Source organism: Hibiscus syriacus, unplaced genomic scaffold, assembly GCF_006381635.1.
Source record: "Hibiscus syriacus cultivar Baekdansim isolate YM2019G1 unplaced genomic scaffold, ASM638163v2 tig00110890_pilon, whole genome shotgun sequence".
In the NCBI taxonomy this organism is placed as follows: Eukaryota; Viridiplantae; Streptophyta; class Magnoliopsida; order Malvales; family Malvaceae; genus Hibiscus; species Hibiscus syriacus.
In genome coordinates, this window is record NW_024062900.1 from 8,403,350 (window position 1) to 8,430,031 (window position 26,682).

At 35.4% G+C, this 26,682-nt stretch overlaps 1 protein-coding gene across 2 annotated transcripts; it reads right to left on the reverse strand.

Annotated features, from left to right (window-relative positions):
• Positions 1 to 18,944: 18,944 nt before the first annotated feature.
• LOC120144520 (probable beta-1,3-galactosyltransferase 8) lies at positions 18,945 to 21,708 on the reverse strand. 2 transcript variants are annotated; one of them, XM_039158559.1, is made up of 8 exons: positions 21,638 to 21,708; positions 21,243 to 21,439; positions 21,078 to 21,142; positions 20,792 to 20,982; positions 19,865 to 20,210; positions 19,666 to 19,791; positions 19,267 to 19,376; positions 18,945 to 19,171 (listed from the first exon to the last, which is right to left on the reverse strand). In XM_039158559.1, the coding sequence occupies exons 2-8, from the start codon at positions 21,384 to 21,386 to the stop codon at positions 19,023 to 19,025; spliced, it is 1,131 nt and encodes a 376-aa protein (XP_039014490.1). In that variant the 5' UTR covers positions 21,387 to 21,439; positions 21,638 to 21,708; the 3' UTR covers positions 18,945 to 19,022. The 2 variants fall into 2 exon arrangements, with proteins under 2 accessions (XP_039014490.1, XP_039014491.1); XM_039158560.1 differs by lacking the exon at positions 21,638 to 21,708 and having other exon boundaries at positions 21,243 to 21,449.
• Positions 21,709 to 26,682: the final 4,974 nt, after the last annotated feature.

Below are 26,682 nucleotides of genomic sequence, written 5' to 3' on the forward strand. Positions count from 1 at the left end.
CCTTCTTGTTTTCATTGTACATGTTTATCTCTTTTGTTAGAGCAAAATGACCCTTCAACAAAATGTCTAAAATTCTTATTGCTTGAATGAAGAGTTTTATCATAATTCTTTTCAATAGACATAACTGACTCCATTAAAATATCGAGGTTTGTTAATGGGTTGAGAGTCACCGAAAACTTTAAAAGTATATGTAAAGGTCATAAATACACTTTTTGATGATTGAACTCTTTTAAGATCTTCTCAAGAGGTTGTTATATCTTCTAATACGTGAGACTTTGATACCAATTGTTGAATCCATAGATAAATGAATATAGTTAAGAGAGGATGAATTGACTCTTAAAAGATCAGTGGAAACTTTTTGTAAAGTATTAAAAATTGACATAAATAAATTATAACTGTTTGACTTCTAAATCAAGGTTACATCCATTAATTTAGTTATCCACACTAAGTATTTTATAAATTCATTAATTTGTTACAATCTTTAAGGATAAGATGTAACCTTATAATAGTGGAAAGACCTTACAGATAATGCACTATTACCGCGATATACTTTGGAAAGTATAACTGAAAACTAAATGAGAAGTTGATTAACGAGTGACTTTGTTATTAACATGCCTGTGAGGTCTTTGCAGGGAGTCAGTTGAGCGTATGTTCCTAACCAGGTTTCTTGGAGGATGTTGTGGTGGAGGATCCTTCATTTTTTACATCAAATCAACCTTCTGATTCATATGGAGGTGCAACTCATGAGTCCAATGTGCCAGAAAGTTGCATAAACAATAAAAATACTGAGGAATCCATTGATGTTGATGATTCTATTTCTGATACATTGGTAAAATTACTTGAATTGATATTAGTGCTTTTATCTTTCTCTTTCTCTTGGCCCTTCCACACTTCTTCAGTCACACACTTCTGGGACACATAAAAGCTTACACAAGCATGACCTATATTTATGAATAAACTAAAAAGTATTTGCTTCTTTTTGTTTGTTTCTCTAGATATGCTCACGACTATTCTACACTGCATGCTAGAAAAAAAAAACACCACGCGTAGGGTACCTCAATTTTCTACACAAGTTTGACCATATTTTCTCACGTGTTTGGTGGGATGATACCAGTTTTTAGATGTCCATGTTGTGGCTAAACTTGATTATAAAAAAAGTAAAAGCTATTTTATTTATAATGATAGATACTTGATTACAAAGTAAACTGAAAAAAAGTAAAAGCTATTTTAATAAAGTTTTCTACGTTTAATAAAACTAGGTTTACTACTTCCCCAATTAACTCAATTACAATAAACTTAATACTTAACTCTTACTCTTAGTATCTAACACTTACTCTTGTTAGGAATTTGAGAGCGAAAAAATAATAAAAGCAAAATCAACATAAAATAAGACATGCACAAGTGATAAGATATAACGTGGTTTGGCTTGTCTAACTCTACGGGCAATATGAAGAATAATCCACTATAAACGTATAGAACACAGAGTATAAACACATGATATTACATGTATCCCAAAACCCAGTATAGATGCCAAAACCCAATATATCCCAAAAACACTCTTCCAACATCCCTAAAAAACTACCCAAAAGTTGTAGAGATCCCAAAAAAGGATTACATCTCTCCAAAATAATTTTCTCTCACATATTCTAAAGGTTAAGACATTTTTTCTATTTATAAAGTCAAATAATTAGTCGCCCATGATTCTTATTATATAATAGTTCTTGCTTAAAATAAATATTTACTTTATTAAATAACTATAACTACCAAGAAATCTTCAACCACTAGAATTATAATAAAAACCCACTTAATTATCAATTATAATTTAGGTCAAAATTTAACAAATCTCCCCTTGACCTAAATTTCATCAAAAATTGGTCTTCAAGTCTTCAACGACTTTAATTTTTATGTAAGTTGCATATTCGTTGAAGCACTGCACCAAGTCTTCAACAAATTCAATTATTACGCAATATTCATTGAAATATCACTGAAACAATCAATAATTGTTGTCATGTAACTAAAAACCCTTTGCAGCAAATTCATTTTGCATGTCTCTAAAATCGCTAACAATATTTGTAGTAACAAATTCATTTAAAACTCTACAGCCCGAATCATATCTTAGGATACCAATTGTTAGGAATTTGCGAGAGGAAAAAATAACAGAAGAGATATCAATATAAAACAACACATGCATAAGAGACAAGATTAGTGTCGTTCGGTCTTGCCTAACTCCACGGGCGAAATGAAAAATAATCCACTATGTAACAACCTAGAAAAAAATAAATAAATAAGCACTTGGGTGAAATTGAGGGTCAAATTTAAAACTTTTCAGAACTTGTAGGCCATTTTAAGAAGTTGAAGGAAATTTAGGGAGTAACCCCTGAATTCCCCCATTGAGTGTCGGCAGAAATTTTGTTATATACGTGTCAATTTGGTTTTCTATTTTCAAAACAGAAAACAATTCATCAAATTTCCTCTTCTACACCTCTCCTTCTGAGGTCGATTCTGACGCCGTTTGGCCATCGATCGTCCATCCAAAACCACCATTGTGTTCGTTGACGACCTGTGAACAAAACCCCGTAAACCGATCGTAGTGAAATGTTGTCAAACATCATGAATTTCGATTCAAAGCTTTGATTTTTTTAACACCACCACCGTGAAAATCATCAATTCATCACCGATCATTGCTCCGTTTTCGATACCTCCCGCACCATCGTGTTCCTTGTGTCGTTCCTAGTCCACCGGTGTCCTTCGCGTGTCCGTCGTCGCTGGCGCGTGAGGGAGGTGAGGAAGTCAAAGTTTCTGACGTGTTGAAATCGAGCTCTCCACCATTCAAAATTTTGAACTGAGCTTGGTAAGTGTCTTAAAATCGCTTAAAATATTTTTAGAAAATTTTCTGGAATTTTTCGGACACCCTAGGATTGTTCACACGCCTCCCCTGCGCGTGAGGAAGGTTTGAAAATGGGGTTGGCAGTTTGACCTGACCCGACCCGACATGTTGATCGATAACCGTTGACTTTGACCAAAAAGTCAATTTTTTTCGAAAAGTCATATATTATGTTATTAGATGTCATGAGTCCGATTCTAAAGTCCGTTTTTCCAAATTTGAACCCGAAAGCCTCCAAATTTTCAGTCAAATCCGTTGACTTTAACTTTGACCAAAAAGTTAAAATTTTCAAAAAGTCATTTTTTATGTTTTTCGATATCCTAAATCTGATTTCGAAGTCCGTTTTGCGAATTCTAACCCGAAAACCTCGAATCGAGCTCATTAACCCAAAAATGTTTAGTATTTTTAGCATTTTTTGGTTATTTAATTGAGATATGATTATGGAATTGATCCAATAAGATATTTTATGAAGGTACTCGTGATTCACCTGAGCGAGGATCAGTTAGATCCGGTGTTTTCCGTTCGTCAGATTTGCCCGAATCGCGTACTACGATAATTACCCGTAGGTTTTCGTAAATTACTTAAATAAAGGTTAAGGTTATTCATATTAGGATTCTAATATGGATTTTTCCAATTCGTAGGATCTAGCGCTGCAGCAGAGTGTGATCGACAGACTTAGTAGGCTTCCCTATCCGATTTCTCATACTGTTACAGGCGTGCTTCCTGAAGGTGTTACCTTATTGTTTTAAAATATCTATCTGAATATTGTTTATTTGATATCTGATTTATGGCACACTTCTAATATGATTTATGGTTATGGTATATTTTTATACCTGATTTCTGAATATGGCTTATCTGATATATGATTTATCGTACGTTACTGATTTGACTTTTGATTTCCATATTTCTGTATATGATTTCCAAGCATGAAACATTTTCATGTTTTAAAGGATTAATCATCGTTTTCAATTGAATACATTCATGGTCATTTGGGGTATTGTTGGAGGAAGTATAGATGCAGGCTCCTCGGCTTTGTGCTCAGGGCCTTACTGTTGTGTAGGGGTTATATGGTTCTGGGGAACCTACACATTCTGATGTGATCAGATGGGGGTAGTGTTCATATTTTTATAGACATGTTTGATAAACCAATTTTACTGAAATATATTATTTGTAAGTTTTTTATATACACTATATGGAGCACACTGAGGTTTTTAGCTCATTTTGTAAATTTTAACCTTTTCAGATAACAGCGGAACGTAATCTAGTAGACTTGGCATCAATGGAGCTCGACTATTGTTACTTTTGTAAAACGTATATTTCTATATGTCTTTCTGCTATATTTTGGTGACATGTGTTACTACCGTCATTATATGTTTGTATTTTTGGTATTTTGATATGTATGTGTTTTATATGGTTTTCTAAAATATGTATTAATATATGTTTATCGTATGAATCCTTATTATGGATAAATTTCACATGCTATTGAGACATGGATTTCAACGTTGTTTTAAATATAAAAAGAACTTTTGAATATGATATGTAATCACCTAGATATGGGCAAAACGTCTAGGCCAGTTTTAGGGGGTTACATTTGGTGGTATAGGAGCTTTCAATTTTAAACACTCGGACTGTGGATGAGTCCTAAACTCTAGATTTTTAAGAAATTTTGATATTTTCAAAAACGTGTCACCTCATTTTATGAATTTTTTTTATTTTGAGATCCCTGATGCTAGTCTGACTTATGTTTCAAATTCTTTATGTAGAGCCTTATAGATCTACCCGATGAGTGCTGCTAGAGGTCGTTGGACAGGCCGTGGTCGAGGGCGAGTCACTCGACTTTCTGTCACGATAGATAATTCGATATCACCATATGATCTTCCTGTTCTGCATATAGATCTAACTATTTCCCATGATGATGATCCGATTACTCCTATGAGAGACCCTCCCATCACTGAAGATGAAGATACTGACATAGATGAAGATGCCATTAATAGAGCTGTCTTTCGGATGTTTTGGAGAGCTGCTAGAGTCCCTAGTAATATGACTGCAGTCAAAATTTCGAAGTCTTTGGTAGCTGCTGGAGTAGTTCCATTTGAGGGTATTACTGGTGGACCTCCGACTGATGCTGAGTATTGGCTGGAGGATACAGAGAGAATTATGGATGAGATGGATTTGAGGCCTGAGCAGAAGCTAAAGAGAGCCCTAACTATGTTAAACAAAGATAGTTTCAGATGGTGGAAATCGATTTCTGGTAGTATTCCGAGGAACCAGTTAACATGGGATCTTTTTAAGACACGTTTTCGGAGTCGCTACATCAGAGAGAGAGATATCTGCAGGAACGATGTCATGAGTTTCAAAATCTGCAGTAGGGTGATATATCTGTTATGGACTATGAGGTTGAGTTCATCCGATTGAGTCGTAATGCTCCTGGACTTGTTAACACTGAGTCAGATTGATGCTTGAGGTTCAAGAATAGACTCAGGTATGAAATTAGGAGTCGAGTTTCTACCTACCAGGAAAGAAATTTTGATGCTTTAGTTGAGATAGCCAAGACCGTCGAGGAGATAGAACGAGTGGGTATGGAGCGCAGGAGTGATTGAGAACGAGACCAATTTAGGAAGCCTTCTGGTTCCATTAATTCTTCTACACAACCAACAAGAGAGGCATGAGTGAGTATTTTCAGAGAGGCGGTGCGAGTGCCAGGCCTGTGGTATCCGGTTCTTCAGCTGTTCAGCCTTCTAAACATGGTGGTTCTTCTGGGTCACAGTCATGTGATTATTGTGAGAAACCTCATCTTGGGGAATATAGGAGGAAATTGGGTACCTATTTTAAATATGGTTATGGTGACCATTTTGTGAAGGATTGTACAGGGTCAGGTCCTACAGTTTATACACCAGCTCGTACTCCCACTATTTCTCATAGTACAATTCAGACTCCTGTAGGGGTCGTACTCAGGAGAAAGCACCTGGATCGGTTACTAGAGGCTGACCATCTCAGAGTAGGGGTCCAGTCAGATCTGAGGCCAGGCAGCCTGCGTTGGTTTACACTGCTAGACTTCGACAGGATCGTGATGGGCCTAATGTGATTGCATGTACTGTTACTATTCATTCAGTTCCATACTTTGTATTGTTTGATAGTGGTTATACCAATTCCTATGTATCGTATTTCGTTTCTGAGGGTCTGAATATTCTTGTTGAGAATACTAAGAATTCAGTGACAGTTCAAAGTCCCTTAGGCAAGTCCATAGAGTTAGATCGTATTTTTAAAGGGTGTCCTAAAGAGATCCATGGGGAGGTTTTTCTGGTCATCTGATGGAGTTACCTTTAGAAGTGTTTGATTTGATTCTTGGCATAGATTTGTTGAACAAACATCGAGTCAATCTCGATTGTGAAACCAAGAGAGTTCTTCTAAAGACCCCAGATAACCGAAAGATTGTAATGATCGGGGAACGTCTTGGATTCCTAACGAATGTTGTGTCTGCTTTGGTAGCTAAAAAGATGATCAGGAAGGGTTCCGAGGCATTTCATACTTATATTTTGGACACTAGGAGTTCTCGATCTAATATTGAAGGCATTCGGATTGTCAAGGAATTTCTCGATGTTTTTCCTGAAGAGTTACCTGGATTACCACCGGATAGAGAAGTTGAGTTTGAGATTGAAGTCTATTCTGGTTCCACCCCGATTTTAATGGCTCCTTACCATATGGCCCCAAAGGAGCTTAAGGAACTGAAAGTGCAACTCCAGGAGTTATTGGATAGAGGATTTATTAGACCTAGTGTATCACCGTGGGGAGCCCTAGTTCTTTTTGTCAAGAAGAAAAATGGAACATTGAGACTCTGTATTTATTATAGGAAACTGAACAACCTCGCGGTTAAAAACAAATATCCTCTGCCCAAGATCGATGATCTATTTGATAAATTTCAAGGGGTTTCTATCTTTTCGAAGATAGACTTGAGATCTGGTTATTACCAACTAAAAGTTAAAGATTATGATGTCCTGAAGACTGATTTTCGTACTCGGTATGGACATTACGAGTTTTTAGTGATGTCGTTCGGGTTAACTAATGCCCATGCTACTTTTATAGATCTGATGTATCTGGTGTTTCGACCTTATTTGGACCAGTTTGTAGTTGTGTTCATCGATGACATACTGGTGTATTCTCGAACTGAAGCAGAACATGAGGAGCATTTAAGGATTGTTCTACAGACTCTAAGGGAAAATAAGTTATACACTAAGTTGAGCAAGTGTGAATTCTGGCTCAGCGAAGTGACTTTTCTTGGACATATTGTCTCTGCTGATGGTATTCGGGTGGATCCGAGCAAAGTGGAGGCTATTCTTAACTGGAAGCAACCCAGGAACATCTCAGAGATCCATAGTTTCTTGGGCTAAGCTAGTTATTACCATCGTTTCGTTGAGGGGTTCTCCATTATTGCAGCTCCTTTAACGAAACTATTAAGGAAAGATGTTCTATTTGTATGGTATGATAACCAACAAGCTAGCTTTGAGAAACTGAAGACTGTTCTAACTCAAGCCCCAATGCTGATTCAGCCTAAGTTTGGGAAAGATTTTTCTATCTACAGTTATGCTTCTTACTCTGGATTAGGATGTGTTTTGATACAAGATGGGAAGGTTGTCGATTATGAGTCGCGACAGTTAAAGCCGCATGAATGTAACTATCCCACTCATGATCTGGAGTTAGCTGCCGTGGTTTTTACTTTAAAGATCTGGAGACACTACCTCTACGGGGAAAAATGTTATATTTATACCGATCATAAGAGTCTGAAGTATCTGCTTACTCAGAAAGAATTTAATTTAGGACAGCGTAGCTGGTTGGAGCTTCTAAAGGACTATGATTGTGAGATAGAGTATCATCCAGGAAAGGCTAATGTGGTGGTCGATGCCTTGATTCGTAAGGTGATATCAGATCTGAGAGCCTTTTCGTGAGCTTGAGTTTATTTGATGATAATAGTATGTTAGCAGAGTTGCAAGTTAAACCCACTTTGGCCGAGGATATTAAGGCCAAATAGCTCCTTGATAACTCATTTCTTCCTATTATTGAACAAGTTAAGCAGGGATCATGTTCAGAGTATACTTTTGATCAGGATGGTATTTTGTGCTTTCACGGTCGTTAATGCGTCCCTAAAGATGATGAGTTAAGACGGATTATTCTTCAGGAGGCTCGTAGTAGTCCTTATGCTATGCATCTTGGCGGGGATAAAATATACAATAATCTCAAAGAGCACTACTTTTGGACTGTATAAAGAAGAAAATTTCAGATTTTGTGGCGAGGTGTTTGACTTGTCAGCAGGTTAAGGCAGAACACCAGCATCCATCTAGGTTGTTACAGTCAATTAAGATTCCTGAGTGGAAATGGGATCACATTACGATGAATTTCAATAGTTGTCTTCCTCTAAATCCTTCCACAAAAGGATTCTGTTTGGGTGATTGTTGATCGACTAACCAAGTCAGCTCACTTTATGTTGAGTTAATCGATCGACGGAATAGGCCAAGAGGGGGTGAATTGGCAATAAATATTTCGGTGGAAGCTTTTGCAGAAAATTGGAAATATTTGCACAGCGATTTAGAGTGGTTCGACTTTCTCAACCAAAGTATACGTCCACTACCTTAGCTATCCACACTAAGGATTTTCCACAAATTCACTAATTTGTCTTTCTTTTGAGGACAAATAGTAACCTTACAAATCGCTCAAGAATTATACCCAAATTCTTGAGAACACTCTCTCCCAAAGAGAACAATACAAATTTTACAAACTTACAAGAAAATCCTCACAAGGTAAGATGTTTGCACAATTCTAGAACAAAGAAATAACACTCAAGAATAATACAATTGAGCACAATAAGTGTTCTTGAAAGAAAAAATGAATATTGAATGAAATAGGCTTTAAAATGTTTCAAATTTGAGGTTTGATGCTTTCTCTTTGTTTCTCTCTTGATTCTTAATAATTATTGTTGATTAATGGCTTCTAAGCTTGTTTAAATACTCCTTGGATCACTTCTAAACGTTGGGGATCATTAGTGAAGTCAATAGAGCCGTTACTGTGTGAAAACAATTAATAAAATAGCTTGGAGCGTTGGGGGTATCGGTACCCCTGCATAAGGTATCAGTACCCTGCTGTGTAAAATTTAAATATTTAGACCATTATTGTTAAGGAAATAAGATTAATTTGGTTTTTGAGAGGGAAGGCTACATCAAGCTGTACCCTAAGCTCGGCTTTGACAAATAGATTACTTAGAATACAACCATAAACTAGAGATCCACAAAGTTTCTTATTAGGAACAAGGTTTATGATTTCATCAATTTCAGCAAAGATAATATGAGGTAGGTTTATTTTATTATTGTTTTGGATACAATGTATCCACCAAAGATCTAGGGCTCTAAGAGTGGAGTATTTTCCTCAGGATGGTCTAATACACTCGCACTCTCTTTTCTTTTATAAGGAGTACCTACCGTTTGTTTTTCATTGTCTAAGCCGACATTATCTAATCAAAATGCACGAGCTATGTATTTCGGGTCAATATAGATGAATTTTCCTAGAAGGTAGGATCTAATTCCTATGGTTCCGGTTTTATCCCAGTTTTGTACACAAATGGCATTGGAATAGAAGATTCGAACAAGTTGATGATAAACTATTGGTTCGAGTTCAAAAAGTTTATCAAATTTCCACCCTCGTAGGGTATGAAGATATCTAAAATCTATTTCTAACATAGCTTGAAGAGATGGGATTCGTTCTTCTTGAATTTTATATGACTCAAAATATTGAGAATACCTGAAGAAAAGATTTTTTCTGCGACCAGGTTCATTGAAGCATGAATTACGAATAGTCATGTTAGGATCAACAGGATCAGGAATTTGTTGGATAGGAGGTGGATTTAGAGGAGGGTTAGGAGGTTGGTTTGAACAACTAGTGGACGTTCTAGGGCATTTGTGAGACATGACTTAGGAAATCGGAAGAGACAAGATTAACCTGCAATTTTAAAAACACATGTATGCAATAATATCAATCCCAAAACTCAAATGAGTCCTCAATATTTCAAGGTTCTCTAAGGTAGTTCTAATGGGCAATTTTTGAAAACTGAGTTTGAAAATCAATATATGTATAATTTTTCATGAAAACAACATAATTAAATCAAAAACTACAATTTAAAAACAAAACCCAATTTTTTTTAATTTCGAAAATTTTGAAAAATCTTGTGTTTTTGATGAAATTAACTGTAGATTATAGTTCTAAACCAAAATTTAAGCAATGCCCAATATTTATTTTAACCTAGAACTAATTAAAACTAGTCATATGTTCAAAATCAAAAAAATAATGGGTTTATAAAATTACCTTGAAAAGAGAAATTTGAGTGGATTTTGATGTTGTTTGCACGAAATTAATGATGCTAGTAGGGTTAGGAGATGAAAACTGAGTGAAATCCGACTCAAAATCGTTATTTTCGAGCAATGTAGAGATTAGGAGTAAGAATAGGAGTGAACGACGAGATAGAAGAGGAGAAAAGGGTTTTGGCACAAATAGTGTTTGCAGGAGTTAATAACCAGACCCCGTGGAGGGTATCGATACCCTCAGGGGGTATCGATACCCACTCAAAGGGGGTATCGGTACCCATTCAAGGGGTATCGATACCTAGCATCGAAAAATTAAAAACTCCGTGTTTAAACACTCATAAAGCTAAATCATTTTGTTCTAGTAGTATTGACAACTTATATTACGAAAATTAACAATGTTCAATCAATGTAAATCTATCCTTAAACATTATTTGAACATATAATTAATTCTCATTAAGAATCATAAACTCCCCCTAACTAATAGCAAAGAATACAATCAAAAGTGTTATTTTTATAAGATTTTCCAAAACTAATTCAAAGTGCTAAACTTATTTTAAACACTAAGTCAAGGTAGGTTGGTCAAACCTAATTCTCTCCTAAGTGTCCAAAATCTTTCTTTATCTAAAGGTTTTGTAAAAATATCCGCTAATTGGTGCAAATTATCAACATATTCTAGAACTATATCTTCTTTAGCGACTTGATCTCTAATGAAATGATGTCTAATTTCAATGTGCTTAGTTCTAGAGTGTTGGATGAGATTTTTAGTGAGACAAATAGCACTAGTATTCTCACACTTGATAGGTATGGTACCTACTTCAATTCCATAATCAAAAAGTTGTTGTTTCATCCATAAAACTTGTGGACAACAACTACCCGCTGAAATGTATTCCTCTTCAGTGGTAGATAATGCAACACAATTTTGTTTCTTTGAAAACCAAGAAATCAACATATTTCCTAGGAATTGGCAAGTACCGGAGGTGATTTTCCTATCTATTTTATATCCTCCATAATCCGCATCAAAGAAGGCATGCAAGCTAAAGCTAGAGTCTCTAGGATACCAAAGTCCTAAATTAAGAGTGTCCTTAAGGTATCTAAATATCCTCTTAACAACTAGTAAATGTGATTCCTTAGAGCATGATTGAAATCTAGCACATAAGCAAACACTAAACATAATGTCTGGTCTACTTACGGTTAGATAGAGCAAAAAGCCAATCCTTGACCTATACAATTTAACATCCACACATTTACCTCCTTCATCTTTGTCAAGCTTTGTTGATGAGCTCATTGGAGTGGCGTGAGGTTTCCCATTTTCCAGTCCAAACTTCTTGAGCATATCCTTGACGTACTTAGCTTGATTAATGAAGATAACATCTTTTCTTTGCTTGATTTGGAGTCCCAAGAAAAATGAGAGCTACCCCATCATGCTCATCTCAAATTTACCCTGCATTAGCTTAGAAAATTCTTGGCAAATAACATCATTAGTAGAACCAAATATTATATCATCAATATAAACTTGAACTACTAATAAATCTTTACCTTTATGCTTTAAAAACAATGTAGTGTCAACCTTCCCTTTTGAAAAAACCTTTTTCAATTAAAAAAATTAACAATCTTTCATACCAAGCTCTGGGAGCTTGTTTTAAACCATAAAGTTCTTTTGTCAATTTAAAAACATGATTTGGAAATTTGAATCTTCAAAACCATGAGGTTGTTCCACATACACTTCTTCTTTTATAAAAACCATTTAAAAATACACTTTTAACATCCATTTGAAATAATTTAAATTCATTGAAACATACAAATGCTAATAATATTATAATTGCTTCCATCCTAGCTATGGGAGTGTATGTTTCATCATAGTCTATTCCTTCTTCTTGAGTATAGCCTTGAGCAACAAGTCTAGCCTTGTTTCTCACTATATTACCACTTTCATCAAGCTTATTCCTAAATACCCATCTAGTAACTACAGTAGGTTTATTACTAGGACTTTCAACTAATGTCCACACTCTACTTCTCTCAAATTGATTTAACTCTTTTTGCATAGCCATAATCCAATGTTCATCATTTAATGCTTCTTTAATATTCTTAGGCTCTATGCATGAGATAAATGCAACATAATTACAAATATTTCTAAGAGAAGATCGAGTTGTTACCCCTTTGGATGGATCACCTATTATTTCACCATCCTTGACATAGTTGTGCTCTCTTGTGTAATAGACTTCCCTTTCTTCAATGGATGGATTCTCGAGAGGATCTTGAGTTTCCTCATCTTTTGTTTCTTCATTTGATGATGGTTCTCTCACGTCATGTCTAACGTCATTTGTTTTTACAATACCTACATCATCATTTACACAAGAATCCTTCCTTGGAAGGGGATTATCATCGAAAACAAAATGTATAGACTCTTCTACAACTAAAGTTCTTTTATTAAATACCCGATAAGCTTTAGAATTTAAGGAATAACCCAGAACAATTCCTTCATCATTTTTAGCATCAAATTTGCCAAGATTTTCTTTGCCGTTGTTTAAAACAAAACATTTACATCCAAAAGGATGAAAATAGCTAATGTTAGGCTTTTTATTTTTGAAAAGTTCATATGGAGTTTTCTTCAAAATAGGCCTAATCACTACTCGATTAATAACATAACAAGCGATATTTGTGGCTTCTGTCCAAAAATATTTTGGCAAATTATTTTCACAAAATATAGTTCTAGCCATTTCTTCTAAAGTTCAATTTTTCCTCTCAACAACTCCATTTTGTTGAGGGGTTCTAGGTGCTAAAAAATTATGGCTAATACCATTAGAATTACAAAATTCAGTAAATCGAAGATTTTCAAATTCAGTTCCATGATCACTCCTAACACTAGTTATAAAGTAACCTTTTTCATTTTGGATTACTTTTGAAAATGTGATGAATTTTTCTAATGCTTCATCTTTAGTAATTAAGAATAGAACCCAAGTATATCTAGAATAGTCATCTACCAATCAAATGCATATTATTTTCCACCCAAGCTAGTGGTTCTACATGGCCCAAAAAGATCTAAATGGATCAATTGTAACACTCTACTAGTGGATATGTCATTAATGGATTTAAAAGAAATTCGTTTTTGTTTTCCTTTAGCACAAACATCACATATTTTATCATTATCAAATTTTATTTTAGGCAACCCTTGAACTAAATCTCCTTGAATTAACCATTGCAAAACACTCATACTAGCATGTCCAAGTCTTCTATGCCATAACCAACTATCATGCTCATCCTTTGCAACTAGGTATAAGTTAGTAATATCTATAGAATCTAAATGCACCATGTATATGTTTCCTATTCTATGACCAACAAGCATTATCTGATTAGATGCAATGTCAATGACTTTACAACCATTAGTTTCAAACATGAAATTAAATCCCTTATCGTACAATTGACTAATACTCAATAGATTATGCTTTAATCCTTTCATATATAAAACATTCTTAATTTGATTGGAAGAGGTATTACCTATATTGCCTATATCTTCAATGTGAGCTTTTGCGTTAAGCTTTATGAACCGGCTTTTTTCTCTGGTCATGTGTCTTGAGCATCCACTATAAAGGTACCATGAGTTTGAATTTATTTCCCGTGCCTTGTAGCAATGCTCCTTTTCCTACAAACATAGATTAATTTTTGATTTTTGGTACCCAAATTCTTTTGGGTCCATATTTATTAGTCTCTAAAATTCTAGTCCCCTTAGGTATCCATTTGTGTAGGATATCCTTATCTTAAGTAGTAATGAGTTCTTTAGGAACCCATATACTTCTAACGATTTTTCCATTAGAGGTTCTTCGGGGACCTCTATGATTGTAGTTTTTAAAACTTTTTCTAACAAAGTTGGATTTTGAACTTTCTCCATTTTCAAAACGTTTTGTTCCAACTTTATCAAAAGAAGCTTTAAGATCATCAATTTCCTTTTGATAATCATCGTTGACCGTTGAAAGTAAATTTTGTAAATCAGAATTTTTCTTTTCAAACTCTTATAGTTTGATTTGTAAATTTTTTATTTTACTTTCAATATCGTTGTTGGCCTTGGATATGAGATTATTTTCATTTTTTCAATTTTGAAATATCATTTTTATATTTTAGAAATAATTTCTCATAATCCGAAGCCAACCCAGTATATTCCTCTAATAGCTCATCAAACGAATAATCTTCAAAATTAAATGAACTAGAGGTTACCTGAAAATGCTCGCCAAATGCCATCAAGCACAAGTTTACTACTTCTTGTTCCTCTTTATCGGAACCTTCTTCATCGCTCCATGTAGCAACACGAGCCTTGTGCTTATTCTTTGATTGACCCTTTTTCTTCAATTATGGGTAATCATATTTGGCATGCCATGGTTTTTTGCATTCATAGCAAATGATCGGGTCCTTTTCTTTTGGTTCATTCTTGAAGCCTTAATTTCGTTTGAATTTTCTTCCTCGGTTTGGCCTAATTAATTTTCTGAACCGTTTGGAAAACAATGACATTTCTTCCTCATCGTCATCTTCATCCGAATCACTCTCATCTTTTGTTGATTTGAGAGCAACTCCAATATTTTTCTTCTTTTCCGTCTCCTTCTTTGGCTCGTCTCTTTTCTCAAGGTCTTTCTCTTCTTTAAGCATTATTTCATGTGTGAGGAGAGTACCAATAAGTTTATCGAGGGTCAAGGATTTTAAGTTCTTAGCCTCGATGATCTCCATCTTCTTTGATTGCTAATATTTTGGAAGAGAGTAAACTAACTTCCTCACAAGCTTCTCATTTGGAATGATCTCTCCAAATGATTTGAGACCATTGACAATCGTGGAAAATCTATCCGTCATAGCTTTGATATCTTCATCCGGTTTCATCCTGAAATTTTCATAGCTATGAGTTAGAAGACTAATTTTAGATTCTTTTACCTCGTTTGTACCTTCATGAGTGACTTGTAGTTTATCCCATATCTCCTTGGAGGTTGTACAAGATGAAATTCTCCCGTATTCATCCGGTCCAAGAGCATAAAAAATAATATGGATAGCTTTGGAGTTGAGCTAGAACATTCTTGTCTCTCTTTCACTCCACAATCTTGGATGAGTGGAAGGTTTGATGTTTTCGTCTTCTATGATATTCCATGCTCCCAAGTCACTTGCTTGAATGAAGTACATCATTCTATTTTTCCAGTAAGCATAATTAGCTCAATTGAAGAAATGAGGCTTGTTGACGGGCAATGAATCAAGATCAAAGTCGTGGTTTGAAGTGGAGGCCATTGATGACTTGATTATCGATGTAACTCTTCCCGAATCAACTCAAGAGGTGATTAAACCTTAAAATTAAAAATATTTGCACAACGATTTAGAGTGGTTCGACTTTCTCAACCAAAATCTACATCCACTACCTTAGCTGTCCACACTAAGGATTTTCCACAAATTCACTAATTTGTCTTTCTTTTGAGGACAAAGAGTAACCTTACAAATCCCTCAATAATTATACCCCAAATTCTTGAGAACACTCTCTCCCAAAGAGAACAATACAAATTTTGCAAACTTACAAGAAAATAATCACAAGGTAAGATGTTTGCACAATTCTTGAACAAAGAAAGAATAATCAAGAATAATACAATTGAGCAAAATAAGTGTTCTTGAAAGCACAAATGAATATTGAATGAAATAGGCTTGAAAATGTTTTAAACTTGAGGTTTGATGCTTTCTCTTTGATTCTCTCTTGATTCTTGATAATTGTTGTTGATTAATGGATTCCAAGCTTGTTTAAATACTCCTTGGATCACTTCTTAAAGTTGGGGATCATTAGTGGAGTCAATAGAGCCGTTATTGTGTGAAAACAATATTTCGACCGTTATGAGATAGGGGGTATCGATAGCTCCTGGGGGGTATCGGTACCCTCCGAGCAATATGTTATTTCTCAGAGCCAAATCTTATATGGGGTTATCGACACCCTCTTGGGGGGTATTGGTAACCTCTGGACAATCTGGTTTTTCATTTTAAGATTTATAAAGAAAATATTTTTGGCTCATTTAAGGCTCAAAATACTTTGTAAATTTGTTTAAAAGAATAAAACACACTTTTACACTTTAGTAAGGATTGAGTTTGACATTTGAAAAACTTGGACTAATATTTTGATATTCGAATAGTTTGATCGAATATATGTTTGAAAATTGATTAAAAAATCTTGAAATCTAATAACATTTAATTTGTTATATCAAAACATCAAAATTTTTTCAACACTTTATCCCTGTTCGGGTTAATTATATATTGACAAATTGGCTAGATTGTACATTTCGGAGATCGTTAGACTTCATGGTGTTCCGTTGTCTATCATATCTGACCGAGATCCAAGGTTCACTTCCAGGTTCTGGAAGGCTTTGCACGAGGCTCTGGGGACTCATTTGAATTTCAATACAACTTTTCATTCACAGACTGATTGTCAGTATGAGCGTGTTATTCAGGTGTTGGAGGATATGTTACGGGGTTATGTGATTGATTTATGTGGTATTTGGGAAGATTTATTGTCATTAGCCGAGTTGTTTATAATAATAGTTACCAGACAAGTATTTGTATGGAACCGTATGAGGCTCTGTATAAACGTAAATGTCGTACTCCTATATGTTGGACAGAGTTGTATGATAGAAAATCTTTGGGTCCAGACTTGGTTCGAGAGACTGAAGATACTGTTAGATTGATCCATGATCGCTTAAGAAAGACATTTGATAGGCAGAAATCATACGCAGATAAGCGATAGAATGATATCGAGTTTGAGGTTGGGGATCAAGTTTTTCTCAAGGTATCTCCATGGAATAAAGTATTAAGAGTTAGACGTAAAGGTAAACTGAGTCCGAGATTTATTGGGCCGTATCGTATTATGAAGAAAGTCGAACCTGTTGCTTATCAGCTTGAGTTGCCACCCCATCTCGATCGTATACATGATATTTTTCATGTATCTATGTTGAGGCGATAGCGTCCAGATCCAGGTCACATTATTCATGTTAAGGAGGTAGAGTTGAGACCTGATTTGTCATACGAGGAGGAGCCCAATCAGATTTTAGAAAGGGATGAGCGAGTTCTTCGGAATAGGCGTATTCCAATGGTCAAATCAATGGACTAACCGTGGCCCCTCAGAAGCTACTTGGGAGACATTGGAGTTAATGGAGGCTCAGTTTCCTCATCTATTTTCATAAGGTAAATTTCGGGGATGAAATTTCTTGTATAGGGGAAGAATTATAACAACCTGGAAAAAAATAAAAAATATAAATAAGCAATTGGGTGAAATTGATGGTCAAATTTAAAACTTTTCAGAACTGGTAGGCCATTTTAAGAAGTTGAAGGAAATATAGGAACCAAGCCCTGAATTCCCCCTTGAGTGTCGATTGAAATTTTGTTATATACATTCCAATTTGGTTTTTTGTTTTCAAAACAAAAAACAATTCATCAAATTTCCTATTCCGCACCTCTCCTTCCAAGGCCGATTTTGACGCCATTCGACCACTGATCGTCCATCCAAAACCACCATCGTGTTCGCCATCGATCGATGAACAATACCCCGTAAACCGATCGTAGTGAAATGCTGTGAAACGCCGTGAATTTCGATTCAAAGTTTTGACATTTTTTTAACACCACTATCGTGAAAATCATCAATTCATCGCCGATCATTGCTCTATTTTCGAAACCTCCTGCACCATCTTGTTCCTTGTGCCGTTTCGAGTCCACTGGTGTCCTTCACGTCTCTATCATCGCCGACGCATGAGGGAGGTGAGGAAGTCAATGTTTCCGACGTGTTGAAATCAAGCTCTCCACCATTCAAAATTTTGAACTGAGCTTGGTAAGTGTCTTAAAATCACTTAAAATATTTTTAAAATTTTTTCGGGAGTTTTTTGGACACCCTAGGACTGTTCACATGCCCCCACGCACCGACCCTGTTCGTGGGGAAGGTTCAAAAATAGGGGGTGGCAGTTTGACCTAACCTGTTGACTCGACCCGACCTATTGACCATTGACTTTGACCATGAAAAATTAAGGAAAAAACGGTAGAAAATGAAATAAGACTTTAAATAATTGTTGAAGTTTTAAAATGATAATTTAAATGAGATAATTTAGAAACAAAAATTTAAAAAATATAGATTTAATATTAAAATAAATGTGCACGTGAAATATAAAGTTAAAAGGTATTATATCCCTAGATTCATATTAAACAATCAATTTAACTCTTTTACAAAAAAAAATACCATTTTAGTCCTCGAATTTGCGAATTACATCAATTTAACTTTCTAACATTAATTGTTAGTGTGCTGATGTGATCGTTTAACGGTACCATATGACGGTCTATGATTTGAAGTTCACATGTGAAAACATAACCGGGGTAACATCTAATTTTTTTACTAGTTCACAAAAGACATTGATTTTTTTAAAAAGTTTTAGGGAAACATTAATTTTTAGGAAGTTTGAGAATAATATTGAAATTTTAGAAAATTCAAAAACTTGATTGATTTTTTTGAAGCAATAATTACTCCATCCGTCCCCTCAAGGCTCAATCCATCATTTGTTGGAAAGAAGGGGATAGTCTGCAGTTTTGGAGGTTATAACCCTATCGAGGGAGGGTAACATAATCGTCAACTAAACCAAAATTAGATATAATAGAAAGCATTAGGGAAAATAAATATAATAAAATACATAAATAAGTACTAAAAATGAAAGTATTACGTGGGAATTAGTCCTTGAAATAATTTTAATACATAAAATGATAGAAAATGGGTAGAAACTAACTAGCAAGAAAATGAAGGCAAAGCCATTAGCTTAGATATCAGCTTTCCAAATCGCACCATCTCCTTCTCCACAAGATTCGTGCACGAATTTTATCTTCTCCACCGACTCACATACTCCACTGCACGACCAATCAAATGATGCCACGCATATATTCCCTGCTTGTGCCTTCCATTCACAATCTGACCAACCCCACAGTTCACAACATCATCCATTCATTCTTCTTTTTTACATAATCAAACACTGGTGAAGGCTGATCCAATGGCAGAGGGCGTACCTGGAGGTGTACCACAACACATGGAAAGGTCGTCCACGTGTTCAACTTCTAACCCAATCATCCATGATCCCAAGGACACGTCCTCATTGGCGAATCTATGCAAAATGGGGCTGCCCGTGCAAATGTTCCATTTCAACTCTCAATTACCATATTTATTATATATATACATTGTTGTATTAATATCCGTAATTATAGATGCATATATATTATATATGATGTCATCATATAGCACAGTATCAAATAAATGATTAAATCATATTAAAAATGTCACAAGTGTCAAAGTGTTATGAAAACAAAATGTAAATGTTATAAATTGATTTTAAATTTTGATCTCATATTTAGTACTATATGTTTGTATCACATATGATGGGATGAAAACAGAGGGTTGCATGTACTTACGAGTTGATGGAAATATAAGTAGCGAGATCCTTGGAAATGGCATAAATTTGTCCAGTGGCATGCCTGAAATAGTTGTTTCCATCTTCTCCAAATTTCCAATACTCAGGTTCATGATATTTCTCCCCTCTGCATGCATGCCGTTGCCATTCACATATATATGTTTGAACAACTCCTTAAGTAATAAATATTAACAACTTACTTGTGCGTAAGAACTGGTCCAGACTTCATGCAGCCGATGTAAACCCTGGGCTTTGCTCGGTACTGCGCAAGCGTGGTGGCTAGCATACCCAAGTTGACATGCACATCGTCATCCACCTTCACGTAGAAATCAGCATCCCAAATGGAAACTGCGGTGGAAAAATAGAGCCGTGTCTTGGTGGAGAGTTGGTGGTACTCTTCAACGTGGTTAAGCCTCAGAAAATCCTTGTACTCCGCCTCTTCTTTGTCCAGGGCTTTATCAAGTACCCCACCGGCTGTGGCACTGTGCCCTATCACAAATTTCATCACTATCCCTTTCTCTCTCTCCAATTTCCTTAGCTTTTCTCCTGCAAAATTCTTCAACTTACAGTTCCGAACTAGTAATCCTCGTATCATATATGTATAAATGCGTTAGGATAAACTACACGTTTAGTACCCTAACTATCACTTTTATTCTGTTTTGGTCATTCAATAATTGTTTTTTTTAAAATCATATCTAATGTTTAGTTTTGGTTTCATTTTGATCACCCACTGTTAAAAAATTAACGGTGACGCTAACGTGTCACCATAAGATAATGCTAGTGGCGGATCCACGGTATAGTTAGGGTGGGCACAGAATCCGGATTTTCTTCAATTCGTTTTCTATTTTACTCATGGTGTCCACTCTTTTATTTATGCTTCATTGCATACAAAAAAATTGTGTTGTTAACATATGTATATCTAACCTAAAAAATATTTCTAGATTTTCCACTGGGTAATGTCATGTCACCATTGGAAAAAAAAGTCATGTCAACGTTTAAGTTAATTTTTTTAATGATGGATGATCAAATGAAATTAAAATGTAACGTCGCGAATGATTTAAAAAAGTTGGGCAACCAAAATGAAACAAAAATGATAATTGAGCTACTATGAGAGTACTTATAAATACCTGTAGGCATCCATGTAGCTCGAACGGAGTCCCTTCGTTTCCTGCTGCTGAAGGCTGTGTTGATTCCTATAACAGCAAAAACCTTGTGCAATGTGTGATTCGAGGATTGTGGTTTTTGCTGGGAAATTCCAACACTCATACGAGACGCTGTTAATTCCATTTCCAAATTCGAAATTGTTTTCTCAAGGGACCTTATTTCGTACAGTGATACAATTAATGTCAAATAAAACATAGTTAGAACTCAAAACCCAGAAGAAATGACCAAAACAGAAACAATTGAGCTCACTGGATAGCCTTGTGAGTTTTGGACACTTCTCCCATGATATCTTCAGCCTTTCCTTCAGCTAATCTCTGATTGCAAACAGAAATGTATGTGAATATATAATGAAACTGAATGTAGTAATGTGTAAGTTTTAGAAATAAAATGGAGTTGAAAGCAACATATATATACACGTTTGTGATCATAGTCAGGGGCTAACTCTCCCAACTTGTTATGAGAAGTACTCCAGGTTCGGCTAGTAATCAGGGATCCCGCAAGAAAGCTAGCAAGACATAATACCATGATTGTTTTCCCGGAAAACGCCTTTCCTCGCATTTTCTTCGAATCGATTCTCAAGCTTCCGATATCGATCCACGCCACGACGATGACTGCATAACACACATATGTATATATACATATATGTGATACCAACGCATGGTTCGGAAAGATGGTTAGTATAGGCCATGTGAGGTAATGTATATATAAACCTAATGCTAATTGCTTCTACAGATTTGTTGGTAAAAGGAAGATTATTATAGCAAAGAAGAAGATGCATAAAATTGAAGAGAGTAGTAAATTATACGTACGAGTAGGTAATATCTGGAATCATTCAAGGTTTGGGCATCATGAATAGAGCAGGAAATGTTGATTGTGAATGGCTGCGGCTAGCTAACAACAGCCGTTCCTACGTTGGAACATCATAAGTACATATATATAGATAATCAGGTTCTCTGTGTTTAAATAAATTACCATGGAGAGCAGGGCTTGCCAGTTGAGTCATGTTGTTTTCATGGTTCAACAAACTGTTTGCTGCTATCAAAGAACTATAACAACTTCATTTCTTCGGGCAACGTTTACGTTAGTTACATTTAAATTTTTTTCTCTTTCAGCGCCTGTACCACAAAGTTAATAAAAAGGAAAATTCTGAATATATAAACACACATTAGACATTTAGACTCTTACTAATATCAAGAATGGGTTAGTTTTTATACACAATCACAGTAAAAATTAGTTTTTACAGTTTTGTTTATTTTAATCATAAAATTTTATCTTCAAAATCTAAACCCTAAAATTTTAAGTTCTAAACCATAAATATTAACATCTAAATCCTAAAAGTGGGGACTCTAAACACTTAAATTCTAGATAGAACACATATATATATTAAAGTATACAGACTTGTATAAACTCTAACATACTTCCATGATCTTGTGCATCATAAATAATATAATACACCATCATATTACATGTTCAATTTCAGATAGATCATGCGTATCGAGTTTTAAATAAATTACAAATTATTAGCTATTTATTTGAGGTATAAACTTTATTGTTAAATACAAGACATTCTCGATTGATATAATAGGAATATTAATTTAATTCAAAATTTGAGGTGCATGACAAATATAATTATATTGATAGATTAAACGGTTCAATTTCAGATGGAGGCCTAATGCACGTCGAAGATCTCTCTATTTGATTATGTATGTTTATAGCGCATGCAAGCAAGAAAATAGGAATTATTAACAATTTAATAATAAATTCCTACATCACACAATTGCTGTTAAGCCAGCTAGTAGCGACACCACACCAAGCATATGCTTCAACATCCAAGTTTCTTAAATTCCATAAAGAAAACGCCATTTTTCAATTTAAAATTAAAAAAGAAGAACAAGAAAAGAAGCAGAAATGTGTGCTACAAAGAAAATCATGGGATAGCCTTACATTTTTCAGTTATGGCCAATATCCTACATCCTACATAAATATCTCCTATACCACCTAATATAGTAAATAGATGCAGTCCACAGAAGCTTCAACAATGTATATTTCAAAGTTTTATCTTTGAAAAGTTTGGTTCCACAAACAATTCGCAACCCTAACCACACAAAAACTCACACAAAACGCGCATACCTACATAACGTTACACAAGACCTTGACATTCATCGACACTCAACCCAATCACACAATAAACATCCAAAATATCCCAAAAGACCCTGATGGAGGAATAATCAACGTATACCCTCAAAGAACACGACCCTGGACTTCACACAATCCTAGACAATTAAACACCAACCTCAAAAACAAATCTCGAGTAACCCCAAATTAACCATGTCACTCCTTTCCAACTAACACAACCCACCTTTTCTTCAAATCAGAATCAAATAGCGAACTACCAGATAATTCAGAGGAATTTAGATCAGATTTCAGCAATTTTAATCTCTTCAACGCTCGATCTCTTTTATTTTTCTCAACTTTCGAAAGAACTTTGTCTTGAATATCCAATAGCGAGCCAAATTTCTTCTGTTTCCTATTCAACCTGTTGGTCAACACCTGCTCGGAACTCGAACTCTCAAGAAGCCTTAGATTATCAGAATTAGACTTGGGCTGCCAAGGATCTGCTTCTGAACTTGGGAAGAGCACCCAAAAATATTGGCCAAGGCCTTGCTCGCCAACCCATTAAAAGACGCACTTGGAAAAACCACTGTCTTGCCTCCTAAACCAACACCCAAATCCTTGCCTTTCACGTGCATCATATTATAATTTATCAAAGCATTTTGATAGCCTCTCCACTAACACAAAGAAAAGTGCTTCCTAGCCCCATACCATATTATCTTGGATTTGGAATTAAAAAGACCCATGCTATTAGTAAAATCCCTTTTCACTAACCCATCAAAAGGCACAACCGGACAAACTTGCGCGTTGTCTTCTATGGCAGTGGACAACTCCACCTCAGCGCTCACGAGGCCACTACTAGCTGCCTCCAAAGAATTAGAAGCATCACATCTCTGACACCGTAAAACATGCGTATCAACCCCATAACGCACTGCCTGGAGTTCTAAATCTTGAGCCCATAACTCTTCACAACGAGGACCAACACCAACTTCCTCCGTAATAGGACACCTCGAACCACCACTAACGGTCGAGCCTTCAAGAAAATCTCGAACCTCTTCCTGACCAATCTCCATATGAGTGTTAGCACGAAAAGATTGAGTAGTCATACCAGCACCAACCTCCAACTCGGGAGACTTTTCTAATGAGACCTCAACAATCTCCTCCATGATGGAAGCCGGAGAAGCAACATCCCAAGCCATCGAAGACGAATCTTCCCAAACAGAATCTAGGCTAAAACAAGGTTCAAACTCAGAAACAAATATTGACACAATCCTTTCTCCAACTACCAAATCGATAGATTCTTCCACTCGAGCTTTGCAGTTCGTTATAATCTGAAACAAAGCCCTATCAAACGATCAGGGATTAATGGTCCCTTCCTCAATGGAGATGAGTTCTCCACATTTCTTTGCAATGTTTCTGAAAGTGGAATGGCTCCACACAAACGGAGATACCCCCTGCAAGATAGCCATGCTCGACGGCTGCAACATTGAAAATTCTCCGACCACACTTCCACTTTGTCAAAGCAAATTTTCTACGCTTCAGACTGGTTAAGTAGAGTATGATCCCTACTCTCTTCATCTTCAAAAATGATTAAAATTGCTAAACCTCTTAACCTCATAATATTTGGGCCTAATATTCCTTCCTTGTGCATAATAGCGGCCAAGTCTTTCATTTTCATAAATTTTTACACCACCCTACTAGACTTTCGCTAAGTGTAACTAGCTTGTGCTCATCAACAACACCGATGATGGGAGCCTGAGAAAAACTATCCACCACCATGCTATTCTTAGCCTCAGCCGGATTTGGACCCGAATACTTCTTTCTCCAAAAAGCTTCTCGAGGTCGAAATCTCGCCATGAAGACTTGAACTTTATTACCTTGAATTATTGATCTATCAGCACAAATGATGGCCTTCCTCGCATCCTCCAAACTGGTAAAACGAACGAATCCAAACCTACTACCTCCATTACTTCTTTTATCAGGGATGAAAGAATCGACCACCTTGCCGTATTTATCGAAAATTATCCAAAGACCTTGATGATGAATAAACTCTGGAATGTTAAAGATGATCACCGTAACACAATTTCTCACAAACGAACTTCTCACCTTATTCGCCATAAAGAATAGACTTATAAAAACGCCTGAAAATTTATTGAACACCTGAATTTTAGAGAGGAGGAGAAAAAAGTTTGGTTCCATTGTAGCTTATCACCCCAACTAACAGAGGTTTTGTTAACAGCTGAGGTAGGAAAATTTATTTTACCATATTCACTTGGAGGAAGGACTAACAAAAAAATAAAGAATCTCTACTACCGATTTCCTCGTAGCATAGAAAAAATTAAATCATTCCTCACCTCTTCAATCTAGAAAAAGTATAGTTAATTAGGACTTTATCTGTCTTAACTATGAGCAGCGTCAAGAGTTCTGTCTGCTGTTCTGGTTGAGAGTAAATTGTTTTTCTGATAGGTGTCGCTTGAGACTTTACTATTCTCGACACGTAACAGATCATATATTATAACAAGGTTGTAACACACTTTGCTTTTGTGGTACATTTAGCTCAGCTTGTGTAGCACGTCTTCCTTTTTTTTACCGATTTCGTTGAAGTTTTGATGTTAAGTACGTGGGATGTGGAGACGAATCTCGCTAATTTATGTTAACGACTGTGGCTAACATGTGGCATATGCTTGGAGGGATCTCAATATCTGATCTAGGTGATCGAGTTTGAAGGCCTTGAAATTTTAATTCGCATTTGTTGATAGTGTATTGTTTGAAGGAGGGAGATAATCTTATGGTTACTACATTGATCAATGTGGTTTTATGGTGTTAATTCCCAATTTACCACTTGGTTTTATTTTAGAATCGATGACAAACCTGTTGAGGAATGAAAGTTAAGGAATTTCATTGGAGTTTTTCTTGAATATGATACAAAGGTTATCTCTTTAGGCTACAAGTGGCACATGCAAATCAAGGTTTGGTGTTTTATTTGGAAGCCATTAAAGCCTGAAAAAAAAAATTATGTAACACCCTCAACTCAACCCAAAAATTAAACCTTAATTGGAGATCTCATATTACTAAATTTGAAATTTATGACTCGGAATTTCAGTTCAATTTTAAAACTTATCAAATTATAACTCATCCAACAAAATCATATTAAGAAGAAATGAGAATCAATCGAATACATGTATGCAATCACTTAAATACATGTTAACCATAAGAGAATTCCATCAATAAATGGAGTAACTAAAAAATAGGAAGGGAATTCATAACATTCAAGCTCAATTAAACACAATAGTAACCATTTTGAAAAACCATAAGACATTTGAAAGTACATGCAAAGTCTTATTCACATTGATAGTATCGACACTTAGGAATAAATATCGGTACCAAGTTTATGAGAATCGACGCTCATTTTGAGTATCAATATCAAACTGAAGTTTGAAATAAATTTTAATTTCCAAGGTATCAATACTCACATATTAGTATATCAAAATGTTACACAATGTATCGAAGTGTCATAATTGTACATGAATGTACCACAATGCAACTATTAGACTCTATGACATAATAATACTCACAATGCACCTAAGTGTTACACAATATATCGAAGTGTTACAATTGTACATAAATTCACCACAATGCAACAGCTAAACTCTATAACTTGCTAACTATACACTCATTCTCTTAACAAGTTTACTTGGACAATTTAAATCATATAACATCATATTAATCCATATAAATTACA

Excerpts from the sequence above, each read along its gene's own strand:
- LOC120144520 (XM_039158559.1), bottom strand. The coding sequence starts at position 21,386 with ATGCGAGGAAAGGCGTTTTCCGGGAAAACAATCATGGTATTATGTCTT. Across the intron at positions 20,983-21,077 it reads AAAACTCACAAGGCTATCCA|GTCCCTTGAGAAAACAATTT; the intron begins GTGAGCTCAATT and ends GTACGAAATAAG. Across the intron at positions 20,211-20,791 it reads AGCTACATGGATGCCTACAG|GAGAAAAGCTAAGGAAATTG; the intron begins GTATTTATAAGT and ends AGAATTTTGCAG.